General features: G+C 40.5%; 1 protein-coding gene across 1 annotated transcript in view; it reads right to left on the reverse strand.

Annotated features, from left to right (window-relative positions):
* Positions 1-473: 473 nt before the first annotated feature.
* SMOC2 (SPARC related modular calcium binding 2) overlaps positions 474-25,145 on the reverse strand; it is an 89,778-nt gene continuing 65,106 nt past the window's right edge. Inside the window, exons 10-13 of the mRNA XM_044448224.1 lie at positions 7,642-7,744; positions 3,864-4,138; positions 2,623-2,663; positions 474-565 (exon numbers count right to left, since the gene is read on the reverse strand). Coding sequence (XP_044304159.1) covers positions 542-565; positions 2,623-2,663; positions 3,864-4,138; positions 7,642-7,744 — 443 coding nt within the window. The 3' untranslated portion in view covers positions 474-541. The remainder of the gene's footprint in view (positions 566-2,622; positions 2,664-3,863; positions 4,139-7,641; positions 7,745-25,145) is intronic.

Genomic DNA, 25,145 nt, shown 5'->3' on the forward strand with positions numbered 1-25,145 from the left:
CGGAGAATAGTCTTGGTGCTTCCGTAAGGTGCATAAGAAGGCCACATCAATCTCCAATCCTTTGCTTAGACTTAGCAACCTTGAACACAGAATAAGTAACATTACTGAGTAGCAGTAGACGTCAAATTAAGCTAGTTTTCAGTATAACTTCATTAACATGATTAATAGTTATGCAGAAAACAAGCGATACTACTGAGAAGAAAAATGCTACCTGGCTAGTTTCTATGTTAATGTCTGACAGAACATTATTCTCTCTCAAAAAAAAAAAAGATTAAATGCAAACTTGTACACCTCCAACACGTACAGATTTCAGACAACAACAAAAAGACACATACATTGTATGTGATAATTGTTTAAAACAAGCTGTTACTACATTTTCACAGATTTTTTTTAAAAATGTCTGTTTAAATATCTCATTTCTACAAAGTGAATTTACATTTAAAGTACAAAGTGCAAATACTACAGTTGTTGATGTTTCTTATTGCCTTTTGGTGAGGGAATCTCCCATTTGTCTGAGAGATCTATCTTGGATTGGAAGTGTTCAGCCTTGCTTCTTTGAGGTTTGCTGTCGAAGAGAATTGGAAAAATAAGATCACAAAAATGTGCATGACTTGGAGTATCTGTGATGATATCATAGCAAAAGAAAAGACAAACCATTTTTTCCCCTTAACCATCACTACACACACATACAAATGCACCTCAGCCAGCCCTGAAAATAGCAGAGATCTACAAATTCATGGAGACAGAGCCAACAGAGGACCAGATGTTTACTGGGGCTGTTTTAAAGATACAGAAGCAACTACATGGTAAGCAATTGTCTATTTATTTTTATTTCGTTTTTGTACCACCCAGTAGCCAAACCTCTGGGTGATTCACAGTGATAATTCCACCATCTGATCCTTGTTGCTGCTCAGGCCTGACCCCGCCATTAAGCAGAGTGAAGCACTAGATTTGGGCTGTCATAAAAGAACAGAAACAATCAACTATTTCCTTGTTTCTTATTGCATTTTTACCACCAGGCATGAGGGGAGATGCTACCAGAAACCCTTCTCGCATGTGCCAAAATGACTTGCTTGTCTTTGGTATTGTGCGCCTAAACTTGGATAGGTTTTGTGCATCCTCAAGCAGCGAAATGCACTGGGCAAGCCTTGGCTCTGTCCACAATGCACAACTGCAAAAGTGTGCCTAGTCTGCATTTCCAAAAAGCTTCTGGATTGTTCTGAATGGTGCCTGATCACCTCTACTGCAAGCAGGAGTGGCTAAACAACCCATCAGTTTGGCATTATGTGCAGACTGGGGCCTGCAGCTTGTCTGTCCCCTGATGATCTGGAGAAATAATTCATGATTTCTTGTTGGGTTACTTCTCTAGCATGCCAGGCAAGAGACAATTAAGGTTTCTGGTCTGTACATAACAATAAACAAACCAGGGGTGGAAGATGTCGTAAGTAAGCAAGCAACAGCTGGGATACATCCTAAGGGAAAAACTTGCTTGTCCCATGGTCAGAAGCACTCCTGGGATTGTACCACTTCAGAAAAGCAGGTCAGGTACCACAGTTCTGAACACTCTGTTTGTGTGTACACATACAGCTTCATGCAGTGAGTGAACTGGGTTAAAATCTTAGCGTTCCAGAAAGGGGCCTCAGCACAGTCTAACGTAGCTTTTTACATGTGGGAGCATTAGAAACATGACCTCTCACCAGTCGTTTGAAAGTGCTCCATTCCAGAACGCTATCACCTCAGTTCACCACCTCATACTCCACAATCCTCATCACACAATTCAAGTCTTTGCTAAATAGCAAATCCTAGATCACTTATTAGCACCCTCAGCTGCTCATTTCCAAGTGGACATCAAACCGTTTGTTCTCTTTGAGGTGGGTGGCTCATTTCAAACTGTTTCTTGTCAGGCATACACATTTCCCATGTTCCCTTTCAAGCACGAGCTCTTGTGATGAAATCCACCTTGGGAATTTGGGAGAAACCTTTATAGTCTCACGTTGCTACAGCACTTAACTACCAACAGATGGTTTGCACAACCAAGACCATTTTCAAGGCTATCATTTCGCAGCACCAAGCTTTTAAAATAATTGAGATTGAGTCAGCAAAAATATTGGAAGAAAATACGTGTGTGCACGCGTGTGCGTGTGTATTTAAGAACCAAGAACCCAAAAACAATAGGACTATTTCACTATGTACATTATATTTTGTTATCAGGTTACAGGAAAGCTGGAGGACGAAAGAGGGAAGAAGGAGAAAGGCATGTTATGCTTTGAGTGCTGTGTAAGCCATGTGGGCAGCAACAGCTATTACATAATTAAAATAACCTTTTGAATGGTTTTGAGTTCTACCAGAGTCAATGTTTTTGGACTGCTTGTTGAAAGTGCAAGTGACATGTAGGGAGTCAAACCTCTGAGGGAAGGAGAAACGAGCACAATTTCTTAGCTGTGAGATTCTACCAAAGGTGTGAAACCCTACACTAAGTTAACTGTTGGCTTTAGAAAGCATAAGTGCAAAAGCAAACAAAGAGCAGTAAATGAAGAGTGATGATTTTGTGGGGTGAAGGACATCCCTCATTGGAAAGTTGATTTTTGTGGTCACTGCTGAATAGGCTCAAACACAACTTACCTGCCTGTTGGAAGGGGTGCTTTCAGGATTATTTTTTGGAGCTGTCGGAAGAAAGACAGATGACATGTTATTTGACAGCAAGACTTGTCCCTCCTCAGTGCAACATCTTAAATTAATCTTTAAAAGTGACATGGAGTAAATGAAGCTATTGCCTTACAATAACAAAAATCATATTCAGCACTAATGTCATGAGTTTACTCAGTGTATGGGAGACATTCTGTCCACTGGGCCATTTTTTCCTACACCCCTTCAAAAGCTGAAACTAGGTAGCAACAGTCATATATAAGTGGGATGGGGAATGGTGCTCAAAGGTGGAAGAAGCATGCCTGTGATAATGACCTGATAAGCCACTGGATAGTATCACCTGTCTGTCCCTTTCGTTCTTTCAGTTAGACCCGTCCCTTCACTTTAGCAGTCCGTGGGACAGAGCAGGATTTTTTTATTTAGGAGACTTCTATGCCGCCCCATTCGCCGAAGCCTCGGGGCGGCTCACAACCATAAATAAACTTCAAAATAGAATAATACAAATTAACAATATAATTTATAGGCAAACAGAACTGTCACCACCATGTTTACTTTGGGCCGAATTATCCAGATGATTGCTGCCTGAATCCGCTTCCTTTAACACCCTGATTCAAGACCTCTAATTATTTTACAAAGATGGGGCCACTACAGCAAGTTGTGTGTGTGGAGGCAGCCCATTCTAGAACAGGCCTATTAACTCTGAAGCGCAAAAATCCATAGGATTCCTCCACTGGGATGTATGAAAATCCCCAAAATGCCCGTTAAGGACAGGACGGGCTCAGTGGCCCTGAAATGCAGACTGATGGAAAGGAAGATGGAAGAAAAAGAGACTAAAACAGAGTGACTGGACTCCTGAACAGTCAGTCCTGCATGCAAGTCACTGCCTCTGAAGCATTTTTTTTATTTATTTATTTCCCGATTTATATCCCACCATTTTGCTTACAAAGAATTCAAAGTGGCTTACATAATTCTCCTTCTCTTGCTCTCATCTTATCTCCACAACAACAACTCTGTGGGGTAGGTCAGGCCGAGAGGCTGTGACTGGCCCAGAGTCACCCAGTTGGCTCCATGGCCGAGCGGGGACTCGAACCCAGATCGCCTGAGTCCCAGACCCATGCTCTTAACCGCTACGCCACACTGGCTCTCAGTATTAACATCTCAGTATAAAGACCCCCCCCCCCCCGCTGCACATCTTTATTACGAGCTGGTCCTCTTACTGTGGCGTTTCTTTGTCTCTGCTTTGTTGTCTTCTTTTGTTACTCCCAGGCAACCCATCAGTTCTGGAACTGTTAAAGATTTGTCATTATTCACATCACAGTATTCCACAAACTTTTTCACACATTTCTTGGGCTTGGATTTTTTCCGCAGGAATCTTTTAAATGGTTTGATTTCTTTTTTGCCAATGTCACCACTGGAATTTTTATCCAGTTGTTTAAAATACCAGTGAACAACTCTCTCCTCCAGGGTATGGTTAGGATCTGGTTCTGAAAGCCTGCAAAAGACAGAAATCCTTAAGTGAGCGTAGTCTGGACCATCAGATGCCAACTTGCATTCAGCTTCATCAAACTAGCTTATTTATCATACAGACAGGGTCCATAGCTTGGGAGTGCTCCTCCACCCGGAGCTGTCCTTGGAAGCCTAGGTGACGGCAGTGGCGAGGAGGGCTTTCCTTCAGCTTCGGCTAATCTATCAGCTGCGTTCCCTACCTGGAGGAGAACTGCCTGGCAACAGTGACACATGCATTGGTTACTTCCCGTTTGGATTACTCTAATGCGCTCCACGTGGGGCTGCCCTCGAAGAAAGTCCAGTGCAAGATGGCGCAAAATAGAGCTGCCAGGATACTGTCAGGGACTGGTCGTTATTCTCATAAAACCCCAGTCCTCTATCAGCTCCATTGGCTTCCCATCGAAGTCCGGGCTCAATTCAAAGTGCTGGTTATTACCTATAAAGCCCTGAACGGCTTGGGACCAGGGACCAGGATACCTAAAGGAACGCCTTTTTCCCTATTTGCCCTCCTGCCCTCTGAGATCGGCAACAGAAGCCCTCCACTGGGAACCCTCTGTGAAAGACTTTAGGAGACAGAGTACTTAGAGGAGAGCCTTCCCTGTGGTGGCGCCCTGACTATGGAATGCGCTCCCTAGAGAGGTCCACCTGGTGCCGCCATTATATGCTTTTCAGTGCCAGGTCAAGACCTTTTTATTTGGCCAATATTTTGACACATAATTTTAATTGTGATATGACTTATTTATATTTTAAATGATGCTCAGTGTGGAATAGTTAATTTATTTTATTCTGAAATAATGTTGTAAGCCGTCCAGAGATGACAGTAATGGATGGCATACAAATTTTTAAAATAAATAAATAATTCATGGTTCTATTGTTAATTAATTAACTAAAAACGGTATCCTCAAAAAGGGACTTCAATGCATCTCAGGAGTGATTTGGAAGCCCTCCAGAACTCTCAGGTTTGTGTCATTGTAAAAACGTATCCATGTAACTTATCATGCACAGGGACACCCCTGCAAATGTTGCAAATTTTGTTTGTTTTCTAAGGGAGAGAAATCAGCCGGATCACTGACTGTTAAAGGGGAAGGAAAAAAGGAGAATGTACTTCCTTTATGATTTACCTGTGTGACTGAAGGCAAGATAGTTATGGGACAAAAATGCCAAATGACTGAATTATAACATTTAGTGATGAAAATTATGATGACTCTGATATAACTCTGGTTTCCCCAGTGACAGAAGTAATAGTCACAGCATGGGCAAAGTGTGTTGCTGAACATTATATCTTGGCTCTTAAAGCACTTCTCTGCATTAGGAGAAAGGAAAGAGTGTTCTACTTGGCCCCAAATCAACAACTTCCAATGTCTCGAAATTGTAGCATGTAATATATTTGTACAAACTTTACAGTGAGAAATAGAGGCTATTTTCTTTTCCATGGGATGTTTAAAACTATGCACTGTGGAAAATAAAATGAAATGTTTTATTGGATGAATATATTGCCTTTGACTAACACCTTTCATGTGCTTTATTTCAGCATGCTGGCCCTGACCCAGCTAAAGCTAATTGTGATTAAGTCCCATTGAAACCAATGAAGGTAGTTAACTATGACTAGTTTGCTTTCACTGGACCTTTGTCACAATTATGCTTGGCTAGAAGGGTTTTGGAAGAGGCAGACAACTGAAAAATAGGGCAGAGCAGAGATTAAAAGCTTCATCAGGCAACTTCATGCAGGTGAAGGGGGGCTTAGACCTGGAAAGAAATTGATTGACCTAGTAATTCAAGCCAAATTTTGTCCAAGGGCTCCTCCCAAATTTTGTTCCATTGACTCTTTAGCATGTTTAACTCAACTAAATTGGGTCTATTTCTGATTAGATACACATAAGATTATTTCACTGTCAATCTATGATTCCCCTCCCCACGCCTGCAAATATATACCACATCTGTGGGACACCTTTTAAACATTTGAGTCTGCTTTCAAATAAAGCACCTTTGAGGTTTTGCCAGACATCATTATTTCACCATGCCAGGGGAAATCCTCCAAATGGGAACAGCCTATTTTGATTTGAGATAAATGGCTTTGAAATTATCATTGTCTCTTCAAGACAGCTCTAGATAGGATATGCATTGTTGGTAGGCGGGGATCAGAATGAATTGCAAAGACATTTGTGTAAGTGGTGGAACGATCAGGCAGCTCAATGGATGAAGCAGGAGGTCAAAGAGGTGTGAAACTGAAACAGAAACAGGAGTTTCATGTATTGATTTGAACTTGCCTAAAAATATGTTGATTGGATCACTTCCTCTCCCTCTCCCTCACACACTCATCAATGTCCATCTGAAAAAAATTTGTTACCTAGTGCTTTACTGATAATATGTAAACAAAGATAATTGGAAAGAGTTTTAAAAAGTAAGTATCCTGCCTCTCTTATTTTTTTTTTCCTATCCATTTCTTCATGGAGCTCACAATGATTTTCCATCCAAAGGAAGCAACCAGGCTTAGTTAGACATTCCTAGATGAGCAGCACTAATGCAGCATTAGATGCTTCCTGGGCCTCACTGCCTTCTACCCTCTTTTAAAAGGCCTCATGTGGTTGGGTGTTGTATGCTGCTCCTTTTTATTTCAAAACTTTGTGATGGTAAAGGCTTTGTTTCTAAGAAAAAGTAAATAAAATTGTTTGGCACAAGCCCACCCAGAGACATGAAGTTTAGGACTGGATGGGTCTTTTAATTTTCTCCTCACTGAGGTTTCTGGATTTTTTGCAAAGGTTTGTGAAGGCTTTATTAAGATTTTTTTAAAGCCTGCGATCAGTTCACAAGTGCTTTGTGCTCTTCCCAAATAAATTCTGCAGGAAAAGGCACAAAATATTGTAGTGATGTTTAATAATGTTTTCTTATCTGTATTATATACTATATTTTTATTTGTCGCATTAGCTATTTGGTGGCAGAAAAATAAAATGTATGAGTCTCTTTGCACATGCTTCAAATATATGGATTTCCCAAGTATTTGCCCATTTACGTAAATCAATTTGGTGTATACTCTCTGCTAACATGCAAATTTGTGTGTGTGTGCATTGCCCCCGCCCCCCAGTTAACTATATCACTAAATTCAGAAAAGTTTAGATTTCAGCATGCAGCTTCATCTTGGCTTGGGAGGTATGAATTTGGTAAATTTGTATAAAAATCTAAACAAAACAAATTTCTCACTTATCCCTAGTCATGTATTCGATGGAAATTTTTCTCTCAATCCCCAATATATGATAGGAGGCAGAAGGTACTCAGCAAAGGAATTCAAGCTACACATGTTCTTCCTGATTTTTTATTTTTTTTTTACATTTAAAAGATCACTGCGGTATCATGTTTTGAAGTATTTCAGTCACATATTAATAAGCTTCAGCTGAGTTCTGTAGAGGCCAAGCCAAATGAGTGTACAACATTTAGGATTATTTGCTGAAGCACTTAGCACAATTCAATATCCTTGAAGCCAAGCTAGCCTACCTGCTGGAAGAAGCTGCAGGATCGGAGACTGCATGCACCATATCCGTAGAGAGGGCATCCAGAACACTGGTCAGAAATTCATTCTTCTTGGCCCCTGGGCAGCCTAAAACAGAAACAGTTTCCTCCACTTAATTGTTGTTAGGAGCTATGCAGACCTACAACTTGGAATTCAAAGTCACCTTTGTGTAATGTTTGGGTCTGATCAAGGCTGAACCATATGAGGTACAGAACTTCTCCGCGGATGATTATGAGTGTATTATTATTTATTTCCTTTCTATACCACCCATAGCTAAAACGTTCTGGATGATTTACAACAAAGTAGGACAGCAATAAAATATAATACATAAACCATTAACATGAATCAAAATTAATTTAAAATAGCTCAAAATACATACAAAGACAATTTAAAAGACCCTGCCAAGAATAAAAGAAAACCACCTGGTTAATTGTATAAGGCCCCAGAATGATCAGGAAGGTCTTTAAAGGCCTCTGCAAGAGGGCTGTCTTAGCGTGGCACCGATTAGAATTAGATTTCAGACCAGGACTGTATCCATCTAGATATAGCCTATCTAGCCTATTCAAAGATACCAAGGTTGCAATCCTGTGAAAAGACTTTTAAACGCCATTCATTTCAATGAAAATTTTACCCTATAACCTGTTGTTACAGTGAGCTGAGTTAAGATGAATAGAACTATATAAGTACATAATAATTGTGGCCAAAGTTAAAACTGCCTTAAAGAGGTAAGCAAAAGAAATTTAATTATAGAATATTGGAAACATACATTAGCAATGGCAAGACTATGTAAAAGGATAACCAGCCAAAGAAATTAATTCAGAATTATTCTCTGTGCTGATTATATTTTACTGTTCATTTTGGAACTTTGGTGTCAGTTCCTGCTTCAATGTTCTTGACCAATACTTTGCCAGGATATTCAATTAGGTCAAAGTCTGAATGAATATCTGTTGCAGATATAATCACCTGCAATGGCAAATTGGCAAATTCTTGTTTCCCAGATCATATGATGTACCCCAGAGATATATCTCAAATGATTAAGTGATTTAATTTGTCTTAGCTATTGTAGCTGCTTAAATTTGGTTTGAAATTTGGTTTTTAACTTTTGCAGTGCATTTCAGGATGTTTTCTTATTATTTGTATTTTTATTATATTTGTATGTGCTGCTGTATGCTGCCCAGAGAGCTTTAGCAACTGGACAGTATAGAGAGGAAAATAAGTAGCATAATTAGTGAAATATTGATAAACTGATTAATGAGATTACAACTGATATAGATAGATCAGGGGTCTCAAACTCAACTTACCTGGGGGCTGCTGGAAGTAGAGTCTGAATGAGGCTGGGCCGCATCAAGTATTCCACCACCGTGGTGGTGGTGGGCCGCTCATCCCGCGGCTGGCCTGGGTGCTGCTGGTGCTTTGAAGGCCGCAGAGCCCCTCCCCCATGCCCTGCCCATCCTGGCAATTGGCCCGTGGGCCGCGAATTTTGAGACCCCTGAGATAGATGAACATCTTTAAAGTTAAGTATGTGGGGCAAAGTAAATACATTTAAGATGAATATTACACTCTGAATTGTGTATGCTTTTATGTGGGGTTCCTCTTTTAAATAGAAACAGAGAAAGTCAGAAGGGGCCTCCCAGGCCATCTAATCTGACCCCTAGCTCCAGCCGGCTCCGCTCACAACATGCCCACCATGTGCATGTCCAGCCTGTCTTTGAACACCCTCACTGATGGGGACTCAATGACCTCTCGTGGAAGCCTATTCCATACACTCGGGGTCCTAACTGTCAGGAAGTGCTTCCTGGCATCTAAATGGAACTGTAGTTGTAAGACAGGTGTGGAATTCAATAGCATGTCAGTTTGACCCATTTCCCATGCTAAATATTGGCCACAATGTCTCTTCAAAGGCCTGTCTATGTCAGCAATTTGTTAAAGGTATGATACAAATAAAGCTTCCTTTACCCATATGCTTTGGGAACATCCAATAATTATCTCCTTTTGGGAGGAGGTTCTAATATGGACCAATTTTGTATGGAAATCTCTTTAACATTTATGGGTGGATATATTTTACTTAATTATCTCCTGCTCCTTCAAATCTAATACAAGGTCAACATAAATGGATTTTCTAGTGTGCTTGTAACAGGTAAATTAGTGACATGTAACACTGGAAAAAAATAGCTGCACCAAATAATGCAATGGATAGAGAATTTATTGATTCTTTCAGCCTTTGAAGGGTGGTATTAAGATATCACTTCAGCAAATAGAAATATTTGGCTTGCCTTTGCTGAACGTTATGCATAACTATTTCTACTGACAGTAATATATACACATAATGCATACACAAATAAATTCCATATGTTATTTTAGCCTTTATGCCATGTAAATTAATTCTATGTTTTTAATCTTTTCTGGTTTTCTTAAAATGTCTTGAAATTCACCATAAAAATGTGTGTGTGGGTGAGAGAAACATAGAATTCCCACCAAACAGCCTGCACCTGTTTGCTCAGGATGTATGCCTGCTCCTTTCCAATCTTAGAGAAGCTCAGCCTCCATATTGCTAGTTAGTTGCATAGTTACGCATAGTTACGCCTCTATAATGCAAGGGAATTGCCTAAATAGATTTCTGTTACTTGCATGCCACAAGAATGAAATATGTCTGCTGCAAATGTGGTATATTATAAGAAAGAGGAACATCTGCTGCATAAGTACAGACATAATAATATGTGATAGTTGCTGCTTTAACAAAACCATCAAAAACTTAATCATTCTTTGGGCTCAGCAGCTTGTGTAAAACTATATGCAGTTTCTGGGGTACAAACATCCAGGTTACACACAACTCATACTTAGGAACATGCAGACTGCCATAAACCCTTATTCATGGGATGTGACATGGGATTCAACCTAAGGACATTCTCAGGAACAGAACTCCTTCTTAACCAGGGACTACCTGTATCTACTTCCTTTGCTTAGGCATAGGGTATATTAAATAATCAATTCCTGCCACTGTTTTATAGGCTAAACATGTTTAATCAGCCCCTTTGTTTTCTTTCCTCGAGTATTCTCCTTTTCAGTTTAGCATGAGGACAGTAGAGTTTTGATTTTGATGTCAGTTGAAGATTCAAAATATCTATCTGACTTTAAAGTCTGCATCATTTGTGGCTGGGCAAACAGTCCACTCGCCATGGCATAAACTGATGGGTTTTCATTATCAACACTATTTGCTGGCATTCCAGAAACATTTATAAACTTTTCTACACAAGAAAACAACCCTATTCTCCAAAAACAAAGAAGCCCCTTAATAAGTAACTCTGAAGCAAACATAATTATTTTAGGGTAAGTACCACGGTTTAATGGATTCCCTCTTCAAACAAAGTGCACAAGCCAACTGCATATGATACACAATTGATACAGTGAGGCATGCCTAGGCAAGCAAAATATTATTTAGAAACAATAAATATTGCCCTATATTTCCCATAAGCCAATATCTATTTCACATAAGACAGTATCTAACTTATCTCCAACCAGTGAATTAGCTCAATATTTATTCTCTTCAAACTGCACAGTTCTGAAATTGAATTATATAAAATGGAGCATTCTAGATTTGTGGTTTCTTTATATTCTGTGAAGTACAGATATTGTAGGAAAAGGTTCAAAACTTCAAAATAAGGGTTGTAAGGGCTGCCTAGATTAGCAATGCTATTCAGATGGAAACACGCAGCTGCTACATTCCTACCAGGTCTAGCATCTGTACATCTATACCCTTACAACTAATGCAGAAGCAGAGGGGACAACATCAAGACAGCCAGACAGGGGGCATTGTTAGAATATCTGACAACCTCTTTGTTTTCTAGGTTTGAGTTCATACCCCCAGATGCAAGGTGGTTCCAGACAAGTCTTTATCATGCACTTATCCTGCATCATTCAAGGAATTTTGTGGAGTTCAAACAACAGTCGATACCCTAATTCCCCTGTGTTTTCCCAACAGTTTTTTCATCATTTTTCTTATTGTAGGAAATACAGTAAAGATAAAAAGATGGAATAGTTGTGGTGCTAGAATCGTCTGTCTGGAAGTACCCTCAGTCAACCCAGTTTCTTAGCATTTTAGACAAAGACAGAAAGCGTGCAGCTCATTTAAATCCACTTAGAGTTTAACAAAGGTTTGTGACATTTTTGAAGTATTCCAATTACAGAAGCATGACGATGAAAGAGGAGTTATTATTCTGTCACAAACAATAGCACACAAGAAGCTGCAGTGTTTGGCAAACTGAAAATGAATTATATGAATGATTATCATAATGAAAACAGGATAAATAAACTTAATAACCAAGGAAAAAGAGTAAGGCAATGACAAAGAGAATGATGATTAGATAAGACTGTCCTGGTTCCTCCTAAATAACCAAAAAGAAGTTTACATTTTAAAGTTGAAAAGATCAGATTGTGCCTTGGTGGGCCATATGATCTAGAGAATTGCTTCTCATAGTGACGAACTACCCTTTATTTTGGCCTGTGCATTTATTGGCCAAATCCACAAATGATCTTCATAAAACCTGGCCTTGTATTCCCAAATGGAAACAGAGCATGGATGGGGAGAACACGCAAGGCATAGGGTTTGGGTAGAAACATGTGGCACACTGCAGCAGCGAGGCATTGCAGTCTGAAAAGGATCCTGTTTTTGCTCACCTGTGTGCTTGGGCTGGGCCAACCCACCCATGTCATGTTGGCAAGGTGGAAGGATGCAGTCTACAGTTTGAGCCATTCCCATCGCTTTTACTGATCTGCCCAGGGGCATAGTTATGGTGCGTCTCCTAAGGGTGGCTGGCTCATGCTCTTATGCGCAGGGCCCTTAAGGCAAGCTATTTTGGAGAACCTCATGACAGCTGCAATCCAGCGATGGGCTGTTCCAAAGGTAAAAGTGCAAAGCCCAAAAAGCTAGCATATTTTAGTTTAAAGCTCTCACAGATGCTAGCATATTTTAAATCAAAGATCTCACTACCCATAACTAAGCCTTTGTAAAGGGGGGATGTTGTATGAAAGCAAAACAAACAACAAACAAACAAAAAGAACCCCTTATTGATCAGTTTGGGCTAGGAGTAATGAGCACTTGGGAAAGTCTGAGGGCAGCACTAAGACCCCATATGGACCAGATTTGGTTCCTGGACCTAAGGTTCTGCACTCCTAAGGGGAGCTTTCCCTGTGTGAACTAGTGAGAAGCCCATCCTCATTTCCTCTCAACTAAAGATCCTGCCTGATTTACTGTATTGTTTCAATTGTTTTGCATATGTTGCAAGCCACCCAGAGAGCCTTGTGGCTAATGGAGTGGCATACAAATTGAAAAAATAACTATCCTGGAATTAGTTGTAGGATACTCTGAAGTTGTGAACCCCCTCCCCAAAAAAAAGGGGGGTGGCAGAGGAGGAGGGGGAGGGGAGGGGAGGAAAAAGAAAACAGAATATGGCAACAAAGCAAAATCTGATTGATCTGACAAAGACTAGAACCCAGGGCCAAGATAACTAACCTGGATAAATTTATGTCTAGCCCCATCAACTAAGGGGTCAGGAGCAATTGCAGCAGCTGGTCATGTCAAGCTAAGTAACGCCACATGAAAGTAGAGAGGCAGGAAAGTGCTGGGCAGCTGAAAAACGAAGTGGCTGGAAGGGGAACAGGGAAGCCTTCATGCTACGCCAGGCAGCCACTTGTCCTAGTGGCAGTCACAGGCATTTCGCTCCCCTCGTTGTACGCACCAAGAGTAGTTCCCAGTGCAAACGGGAAACCGGACTGCTCAAAAAACTGCCCAGGCCTAGTTTACATGACACTTCAAAACCCAGAACCTTAGCCTGGTGTCAAATGTAGGTCTTTTTCCTACATAAAGCAGCCCTCTGATTGAAGTGGAAGTTTTGTGTAGGTGAATGGGTGTTTTGTTTTGTTTTTGTGACAAAGGGAATGTTGATGCTGTTTGCTAACTTCATTCTTTTATATCTTCTGGGCTATTTTGATAGCAAAGCACTCTTAATTTTAGAACTCATGCCCAGGAGCTTGGCAGGCTTGACAGATGGCTGCACCCCCTTCCCTGACCATACTCCCTACTTTTGGCACTCATCCTTTGGTGGTTTCCTAGCTTTTGTACAGTTCCCACCTCCAATGCCTTTCCTAGAGCACAGCTACTAAGGTTACTAAGAGTTTAAGCTAGAAGAAATTTTATTTTTTTGTTATTCTGGCCTTTTTCCTTTTGGCCCACCCAGCACTGGAATTTGGCCTCCAATAACTTCTCCAAAATAGAATTGAGCCTTGGGCTGAAAGCTTCAATACCCCTGTTGCAAAGTGCACATCTTTCAAGATTACCTCCTGCATAATGCCTGACAGCTTGCTAGGAGCCACTCAGTGTGGGATGCCACTGTGCAGCCCTGCTTACCGATGTATCTCTTGGCATGATCTAGGACGGGGTGTACAGGATGCTAATGTCATCTGGTGGTGCAGCTCTGATGCTCTGGCTGATTAGAAGAGAGCAGATATGGTAGAACACACTCATCCTTTGCCAAGGTTATGGGGTTTCAGAGGAAGGAGGAAATCCCACAGATTGGGTGGAGTCAGAGTGAAGAAATCAAAAGGTATGGAGGCAGTCTGAGACCTTGTTTTGGGGGGACCAATCATTTCTGAGAAATGCTATGGCAGGGATCCAGCTGGGACTTCAGCACAATTCTCCCAGTCTTGAACTAAGATCTCTGCACAGATTGTATCTGTGGCGCCAAATGTTTCTTCTCGACAATAGAAGCTTGACGTTGCCAGGGGTGGGGTGAAAGCTTTCTGGCAACTGCAATGGTGGCAGCCAGCTTAGCCTAACTTGCCAGGCAGAGAACTGGAAGTAAGCCTCAAAGCAAGTACCTGCTTGCACCACTGAACCCACTGAACCTACCAGGCAAATTCACTGTAAGTTGCTGCCAGCTTCCCATGAACTTTATGTCAGCTCATGTAGTAATCGCCTATAGAATATAAGTCAGCGTCTCCCTAACTTCTCTGGCTACTGACTCAGGCCATATCTGATTGATCTGTTCCATTTCTTCTCTTTGGGAACTTATTTCTTTATGCAACATGGCCCACCTGCATTGCAGGATCAATTCAGCCTTTACCATTTATTTACTGAATTTACTTTACAATTTCCATTAAAATTGGTTACTGACTCCAAAGTTTCCAGAAAAAATATAAAACTGAAATGTTGCCTTTAAAATGTTAGACGCTTCTTCCACTCTTATCCTAACAGTCACAGCAATGTATTTTGTGGTGTGAGAAAAACACCACAGCCAGCCCTGTTTCTCATGGGTTGTCACCCAAGCTTCCTATGCCCTCTCTATCAGGCACAAGAAGCCATAATGGAGGGTCTAGTGTACTAGAGAAATGAGCATGCGAAAAGACTGTGTAGGGACAGAACTGTACAACTGTGCTTACAGCATTACTTCGAGTCTCAGGCAAATTGCTTTGACTACTGAGAAGATAGCCAATGTGTTTTTATTATTTTTCACATTCTAGTCTTTAAAAGAATCTGCAAAGTTACATTTTTTTCTAGCTAGAGTAAATTTGTACTTTCTCTCCTCCTCCAACGCCCACTCTCTTCTTCTGAGCTCATGATGCCACTTTAATCCCACACCTGTGATTCCTGACATTTCTGCAAACACTAGCGAAATCACAGTTCTTAAAACATCATGCCAAGTAAATGTAAAACAGACAAATCCAGTTCCTAATCATCTCACATCTGGAAATATGCAAGATATAAAACATGGGAATGAGCCAGATCTTTCTAATGTTTGGTCAAACTCTGGAACGTTTTGCTAATATTCCTCCTGCCCACCCCCAATATAGAACATTAAAAAAGAAATAAAGCAAGAGGATATTACTTCCTTCCTTCTGCTTTGGAATACTTACTGGATCTTAGGGCAATTTAAGTTTCTCCAGATTCTGTAGATAAAGAACCATTAAGAGTTCAATCTTATGGAGTTGTGGTAGAGTGTGGCAGTGGAAATAAGGGTTTTTTTATGGCAATGCAATTATTGTGTCATCTGAGTCCACACAAAAGCCTTACTAAATTGCATACCTTTAAACAAGGCTAATACCAGGTTGCACACTAGTTGCAGAAACTGGGCCTGCTTCTCCCAAATATATCATTCCAAGGTAAGTATCTCAGATTCTGAATCTGAACTGGATGAAGAGGTGGGGACAGAAAGTTTAAGTGAAATCCCAAGGCCAGTGAGCTTTGAGAAATCCCAAGGCCAGGGTTTGTGAGAAGCAGACAACCTCTGCTTTGTGTGTGTGGGGGGGGGGGGGGGGGGGGCATGCTTTGGAACAGAGAGGGTCAGTAGAGAAATTGTTGTTGTTGTCATCATCGTCACCACCACCACCGTTGAATAGGCTTTGAAACTGTGAAACTCAGGTTTTTAAGAGCTAAGCACTCAAAGTCCTAAGCCTGGACGGATAAATCTATCAGTTTTGGTTTCTCCCACATTAAGGTTCTTTTTTTCTGTTGTGGCTTTTGTTATTCTCAAATACTTTCATCCTGAAATTTGCAAAGAGGACTTTGCAAATTTTTGTAGATTCTTATCATGACCAAACTGACATTTTCACCCATCCTTGAAGTAGTGTATAGCTGTATCTTATTGGTACTGCTGATATAACTCTGAAACTCAGCCTGTCAGAGAAGTTGGTCTAGGACCTCACTGCTGTTATGTTCCCTTCCTCTAAAAGTTGCATACCTGATAGACACTGAACATGACCTAGTTCATCTACAGCATCCTCTCCCTGTACCAACTTCTTAAAAAGGGAGGTTGCAAAGGAGGCAGGCAGGGATCTTTAACACTTCCTTCGTTAAGGTGGGCAGTGATGTGAATCAGCCCCAAGATAATATCCATTTTGGCATTTCAATGCACACATTTTATGAATCATGAGCCCATTTGGAAATGTACAGTACCTTTTCAGAAGCAAAAATTATAGGAAATTTCAACTGCCAGCTACAGCACTGGAGACTTATGCAACCAAACCCAGGATGAAATGTCCATGTAGTTGAAGAAACTTATGGCAGTTTAAAAAAAATGGCAATCTAAGAGCTACTTTATGAAGTGTTGGCTTCTTTTCCTTTCTTACTGTAGGAGCTATTTTCAATTGTGTTCAGTTAGGAGCCATATTTCCGCTGTCATGTCACTGAGTAACATGTTCAAGGCTCATCTAAAAGGAACAAAAGATTTTGGAAGTTTTCCATTACTTGTTCTGTCCAGCTGTCATACATACATAATAAACACCTAAGTGAGATTAATGCTGGAGAACTAAATGTTAGCACTGTGAAAACCTGGAAGGTATATATATTGATGTCCTAATTCATGGGAATTCAAGGCAGAACGGAGGCGGGGAAGCCCTGTACAAATGGGACATTCAAGGAAGAATGGTAGGCATATTGTGCCAGAATTGCCAGAGGTGTGGGCCAGGCAAGGTTCAGACTTTTGTTTCACTGAGCAGGGTAATGCTTAGGTGTCAGAGCTGTGTAACATCCAAGCCATCCCTGCTCCCTTCCAATCTTGGCCCAGGTATGAACAAACAACGGGATCTTAGGTGTGTCTATGTCGCTCAGCCACAGTGCCCCTCTTCCCCTGTTGCAGTAGCATGCCCTCTAATAGCAATCTGAGTGCCCCTCAGTCTAGGCACCCAAAAATAAAGTGGCACATTCTGCCTGCTTGGATCACTCCCTAAGTATACTGTCACAGAGTTATTTAGGGTTGCAAATTAATTTTTAAAAACCTTGCTGAAGTATCCTGAAGGAAGGAGGGATTAGAGTTGCAAGAAAGTGTGACATGATGTCAAGAAACTCCAACCCCAGCAGTATGCAGGGATGATTCTGGATGAAGGAAACGACAGAGGATACCTTATGCTTTCCCCATGCTCCAGAACCATCCCCACTCTACTATATAGGTTCACAATACTCATGTTGCCACAAACCTGAGCCTTCTAGCACTAGGAGCATAGGAAGCTGCCTTGCACTCGATCAGGCTGCATGGCCAGACTAGTCTGACTGACAGCAGCTCCTGAGGACTTCTCACCACATGCAACCTGATTCTTTTTTGTACAGCAGTGGAAGGCCTGGGAGTCAAGAGAGGGTCCATTCCTTCTGCCACCTTAATTTCCCAGGTTTCCCCCTCCTGACAGCACAACTTTATCGAAGTAGAAGTAAGCCTTATTGGTTTAGAGAGATCTGAATCCCAGGGAAGCGCACATGGGATTGCAACCTTTAGAGGCTTTTCTCTAAAAGAAAGAGAAACAAATACGTGAAAGAAAAGGAAACAGAGCTCTTCCCATTCCAGTTGCATGTAATGTAGCTATCCCTGAGATAATGCATAGGAAGTACTTTGGACATTTAGAATGGGCTCACTGAATGCTAGGAATTTGCTGCATTGTGCCAGTGCTCATGAAGGAAGAAGTATCTTTGAGCACGGTTTTAAATCAGAGTGCTTTCTGTGAGAGTATGCCTGAAATGCTTTCATATTTTTACCCGCTGTGCTTTTCTATTCTGTTTCTGCATTAATCTGAAAATTAAAACAAAGCCTCCCATAATACATGTTTACTTATACGTTTCCTCTTTTCATGTGTATTTAAATGCATATTTTGACATGTTTTAAGTGGCTGAGAAGAGTGAGAACAACAGGAACTGTGCAAACCCTGACAAGTAAGGCCCAACCTACATGTGAGTTTGCACAGAGCAGGTCATTTCTCATAGGAATTTGCAAAGGCTGGATTCCGCAAACTTCCCTAAATGGTGATCCTTGGCTGAGTGTGTTACATTGGCAAGGAAGCCTGCCTGTGGTTTTAGGATGAGGTTACCCATATGGCAAGCCTGCATGGGTTTTCAAAAATCACCAAATACAATGCATCTCAATCTGACAGGGAACTTTTCACTGAATTATCTATGGTTTTTAAACTGCATGTCACATGAAACTGAGATCGCTATTAAGTAATAGAACTCTGTTTGCAAAAACAGAAAAAATTATGTGTCACTGTGAGTTGCAAAACTCTGTTGTTTAACCTGATGTGAAAGCACGGAAAGGCCAAACCCGAAAGCAAGCACAGGGCAAATGTACTTTCTTGAGTCCCACTGCTGCAGAGCGAGTGTCTGGCAATGATAGCCCAGTGGAATCTCTGTTCCATGCAGGTGTTATCAACACTGAAAATTTCTCCCAAACTTCATGCTGTGCTTCATTTCAGCAGGTTTGGGAATAAAATGGTTGACCTAAGGTGGGGTTAGCTTGATGTCATGAATACTTCACCTTCAGCAAATTCTTTTATACAGACAAGAAGAGGCCAGCTAGAGAGCTTGTCAAGAAATGTTCCTAGTGCAACTTTCATGCTTCGCTTTCTTTCCTTTGCCCTTCCTCTCCTTCCCCCCACAGCCGTCTATATTGTGTGGCTCTGACAGCTTACATAAATAATTTCTTGTTAAAGGGTTGAAGTTGAAACCACATAATGTTACACTGCAGGTTCAAAGATGTAACACAGAATTAAGTGTTTACTTTAGAAATAGTTTTGCCCACAAGTATGTTTTCCATTCAAACGCAAAATGAACCATAGAAATCTTAGGCCAATGAATGCGTACCTCACGTGACAAGAATATACACAAACACTTCACCTTAGCTAGCAACTAAATAGCATGAAATTGTCCAAGGTTATATAGATGGTGTAATGCATACACCCCTTGTTGCAAGCCTGTCCCAAGGTGTGTGTTTCACTGAGAACACTTGTTCTGATTGTCATGGAGATGCCACTGAGTTTGTAGTTAAACACTCCCCTTGTGGTTGCAACATGCTGGAGCACTTGTTACCTAGTAGTCCACCATGACTACTAGGAACATGATGCAGAGTAGGAGACTTACAACAGGCTCGTCCCAATCCTTGGTGACCTATTATTTATTAACTTATTAGATTTCTATCCCCCATTTGTCTTACAAAGAACTTAAAGTGGCTTACACCATTCTCCTGCTCCTGCTCTCAATGTTCTCCTGACAACATTGTGAGGTAGGTTGGGCTGAGAGTCTGTGCCTGGCCCAGAGTCGCCCAGTTGGCTCCATGGCTGAATGGGGATAGAACCCAGTTCGCCTGAGTCCCAGTCCTGTGCTCTTAATCACTACACCACAATATTTTGCTTGTTAAATCCAGGCAGGTCAAGATTCACCATGAGTGAGCAATTTTCAGTCGTATCCCTGTGAGAACTTTAACATACACGGCTCTCACTTTTGTTTGAATTTTCAGCAGCTTATGGCCAACTTAAAGACAGGCAGGACCACATGAGCACCATCAACAAGTTGCTCTAAAGGGTTGTGGTAATGCTTTACAGGGAGATGGTAACAATTGAAAATCACAAAGGACTCTCTGGCATGCTGCAAAGGATCTGTTTGGGAGTATTATTACTACTACTACTACTACTACTACTACTACTATTATTATTATTATTATTATTATTATTATTATTATTATTATTATTATTATTGGTTGCTACTGGGTTTTTCCTACAGGCATTTAAAAAGAATGTTAAAAGCAAACTTTCATGTTATTTGCTATTGTTATATCAGACTTCAAGAAATGTACAACAATGACATTTAGACGAACAATTATACAGGTTTACAATTTAAAAAGACAAGACCAAAAGGAAATTGAATAAAAAAGTAAGGTTAAATGGTTTATAGATACCGCAGCCTTCTGAAAATGGATGTCCTCAAGATGTTGTGGACTGCAATACCCATCAGTTCAGGAAGCAAAGCAAGTTTGGTGCTGGAAAACTCCAGTCTGTGACTAGGTTCAAGACTAAATTTAAGGTCAAAGGCTAAGGGAAAGGGATGCATATTCAGAAGCTGTTTAAATACTTGCAAGGTGAGTGATGTGCCAGGAATGGTACAATGCAAACAAAGATAGTGGGAAGTAAAAAGGAGAAATGTCCTGCCAGACATTATAGGATTTGCTTTTTAGTAAACACGCATAGAATTGAATTATAAAGTTAGGAAGCAACATTTCTTTGCCTCTGTAATAGTCTTTAGCTAGCTTTGGAAAGTATTAATTAAAGATCACTTATGGCAGAAATTGGGGTCGACTAATTTAAATAAGCATCTGTTTCTAATTTGGAAATAGTATCATAGCTAGGGCCAAGATTACATGAATCATAATGTTCAATTTACTGGTCTAATAACTACCTCTAGAAGAATCAAGTAAAGGTGCTTTCTAGCTCCTCTTTTAGCTAATAAACACATCTGTGACAAGGTTTGTGTGCAGAGGAGGAGTAATTTCCTACCAAATGATAATTCTGCTACCCAAATGTAATGATCCTACTGGCACAGCATCAACTAGGATTAGGAAGACCAAAACTTATAATGGTTTAAGTATTACTATTTAGCAGAACATCTAGCTATTAATTATGCCAAAAATAGAAGATTAAGAACCATAAGATTAAGACAGAAACCTCCAAGTTATAACTAGATGATAGATGGGCACTCAATTGATTAAGTTGACTCATTCAAATATTTGGCCATTTCTTTTTCTGCCAACAGAAACTGGAAAAAAAATTATTAGGCTTAGGGAATCATTCACTTGTCCAGAAATAAATAGGGAAAGTTGACCTATGTTGTTCCAAAAGTTGTTCAGGCATTTCAGTTGGTATATGCTCAGGTTTGAAGTAGTTATAAGTTGTTGGAGACTGGAACTGTTAAGAGCAAACTTCTTTGATTACTTATTTTTTGTTAGCCTAGACTCCTGCTCAACTCATTCAGTTGGAAATTGATATCCATGCTATGTAAACGACAATATAATTTATTGTGCTATGTTACTGGATGATATTTAAGTTGATAGATGCTTTCGAGACTGCCCAATTTATGTTTAATGGAATTATCCTTATAATAGGTCTTAGCTATCTCAAATTCATATAGAGATCTGGTGGATTTTCAGAAAGACCTTTATGGAACAAGGCCTTTTCAAAATAGATACCAATAGATACGCCTTTTATATACCCAGGCCCCTTAAAAATAGACTTTTAGAATTTGAGCTTCTGGGGAATCTGGGAGGAAACCCTGCTCCCCACAGTTTTTGTTATTTTTTACTTTTAAACAATCACATAATGGACAAATTACCCATTGGAATGGAATTCCACTAGCTTCAAGCAAGTATTTCTTTCATTCTATTTTGATGGAGTCTTTAATGAAATGAAGTCAATTTAACTCAGTGCCATTTTGTAGGGACCTGTTGATATGGTGTAAGGTTGGTTAAAAAATCGATTGTAAAGTTTTACTGAATTATAGTGATAGATACAGTTGCAGTCCTTTTCTTATTTACCAGTGTGTAAACCCCATTGATCTTAATATAATATAATTCTGAGTAGACATGTATAGGATTGTGCTTTAAGGATCCACTAATGCTGCAATATGATAAAGAGAGGTTTTTGTAGACCTTAAATTACAAGGATGGTGAATTACACGTGGGCTAGATGGTTTGCATTATTGTTTTCTGAATACATGCCCTTGATAGTTTTTCTTTTAATTTGCCTGAATATGTAATATCATGATTACTTTGGTTATACAATAAAGAATATTTATATCTATACAATATTATACACACACATATGTATATATGCATACACACATTCCATGTACAGAATGGAATGAAGTATTATGAAATGTCTCTGTATAACTACTCCATAACAATGAGCATCTATAATAGTGACTTAGCAAAGTGTATATTTAATGCAGGAGAATGTGTTTTGTTTTGTTTTGGTTTTTTTAAGAAAAATCTATTAGCATTTACTAACAATGCAGTTTGGGGTTGAATCCAGCCTGTTCATGAACAAATATTCTCCCATGTGATGCTACCACTGGAGAAAGTGCTGGTTCCCTTCTCCTGGGAGCCCTCCATGCCTCCCCAAACAACTGTTCCCAAAGGCTCCGTGGTCTTCTGGAACAGCATGAGAGATGGTGCTGGGGGCTGCAGAGGAAGGAGAGCTTTGTGAAGATCATCTACTCTTCCCCTCCAATAGGAGCTTTTCCAGCATCTCTGACCTTTCCATAAATGAAAGGACCTCTTCTCTTCTGCATTGTTATGTGTGATTTTTAAATATGCTACAAATATTGGCTTAGATACAGTCCAGCAGAAGGATTTTCTCCACCACTGCATACACACACACGCATGCATGTATTCTAGAGGTATGGGCGTCCCGCAAGAACAGAATTGAGGCATGTGCCAGGGGTTCAAAGGGGCTGCAGAGAACAAGAAAGACCTGTTGCACCCAATGCATTTAATATGGTATATAATTTAGTGAATAATTCAGGCATGATTAACACTCCCATTTCAATTAAGGAGACTTAGAGCAACTTAAATTTGGATGGATCATGACCATTGTTCATTATCTTTAACTATGTATCACATTAAAGGGATCTAAGCAAGAAGTAAACCTGATGGATCATGCAGTAATTCTGTATTCAAGTCATTATTTTGTATCTGTATTTGTACTGAGACATTATCCTATCTGATGCATAATTAAATTAAACATCATGTGAAAAATAAAAGCTATTAGAAGGCATCTAAAGATCTGCTTTCTTCTAGACCCACCAAAGGATTATACAAGTCTAATAAAGCTTTTCTCCTTCTGCGCTCTCACACAGTATCGCCACCTTCTTGAGCATCAAGGGTAGGGATGGCCAGGCATTTGCTGAAGACCCACAAGCCAGCAGAGGCTTACTGTGGAGACCTCCTAATGCCTCTTCACCACTGCAAGCTAATTGTTCACCTGCCTCTTGCCATGGGACAAACAAGAGTGATGGTGCGGAGGAGGAGCAGTAGATGCCATGGGCGGGCAGGTGGTAGCATGGAAAGGGAAGTGGAACAAGAGCAACAGCAGCTGGTGACAATGGAAGGGGGAAAGTAGCTTCAGTGAAGGAAGGAAGGTACCTTGCCCAAGGGCCCATTAAGGTGACTTGCCCAAGGGCCTGCCAAACCCTGGAGCTGGCACCAGCGTGGCACAGAGAATGATGAGGTGCGGAGACACACAGGGATGCTCTTCATGAAACGCCAAGTCAAAGCATGTGAAACGAGTCATTCTTTGGAACATGGCCATCAACTCCAATGCTAAAATTAGAATGGTAGCATTTTCCATATCTTCACAGGAGTTTAAACTAATAATAAAAAGCTCCAAACCCGGGCAAATATATAGCAGACTGAATTACAATCCAAAGTGTTGTTTTTAAAGCATTGCTTAAAATAGAGGTTTATAAATGGAAATGCTGACAGAAACTGTACCATGGTGATAGCTAGAGGGGACTACCAAGACATGACTTTACCACTGTGGAATGGAACCTGGCATGACAAAAATTTATCCCTATATAGACTGGCTGTGGGTTGGCATCAACATTGCCTTTCCACATCTGCCACAAAACAGAATAGACAGCAGCCATGGTGGCTGTCACCCTCATTGGATAGCTGATAGGAAGCTGTGACCACTAAGAAAAAAAAATGATCCCTTAATTTCTCATTGAGTGGCTTTCATGATTGATTTACTCTCTTCGTGAGCTTGTGGTAGAGCAATTTTGCAGGATTCTGAATATCCCATGATTCCCTTGGGAAGGCTTTGTGGCATTTCTTGCTGAGGGCACTTCAGCACCTTGTGCAATAGAGGCTTTAATTACCAGGCAGGAGTTATTTTTTATTAAAACTGCCGATCCACCCGCATCTGAATTGCTCCTCTAAGCCACTAACAGAGAGCTCTGTGTAACTAGGTTGCGCTTTCAAACCTGCTTTTGGAAATTGGCATCTACGTGGAATGGGTCCCTTGAGCCAAATATAATATAGTGTACTTTATTAAACCACAATAAGCTAATGCTCGAGTAGCTTTAAGAGTCTCTGTTAAACCCACAAGAAGTAGGGAAATTGAGACGTACATCTGACACTGTCCTTAATTTGTGCGCTGCGTGGTAAATATCTAGGAAATGAGCAGTCCCTCCTTAGCTTCTAGAATATCCTACAATGAAAGAAGCACAATGAGTTGTATTAAAAAGAGAGATGAAGGTAATTATGGTTCTAAAGTGTCTGCCAGAAAGGCTGGAATACAGCTGACTTCATATAACCACTTTCCTGAGTGCAGTCTGATTACTAATTGTCTCAGGTCCCGTTACAGTATGAGGATTTCGTTACATGATAGCAATCCATTATGGATTACTTGGATGGTTTCTCCAGAGAGCCACAGTGCTGTATGTTAGGTTAATTGAGCACAAGGTGGTTAGTGTCTTAAATTCACTGTATGGTCAATCTCATTTGGAGAGCGCTATAAAAAGGGGTTCTAAATGTTTTATTTGTAGACTCTCCATCAGATATTCAGCACCAAAACCTTCTGCTGATGTGTGTGATAGAAAGGCTCCATTCTATCATGCAAGATATTTTCACCCTCAAGGTATATCTCCATGGACTCATAGTTCTCACTGTTCCAATGGGGCAACTCCAAA

The sequence above is a fragment of the Varanus komodoensis genome, unplaced genomic scaffold (assembly GCF_004798865.1).
Source record: "Varanus komodoensis strain SLA01 unplaced genomic scaffold, ASM479886v1 scaffold1, whole genome shotgun sequence".
NCBI lineage: Eukaryota > Metazoa > Chordata > Lepidosauria > Squamata > Varanidae > Varanus > Varanus komodoensis.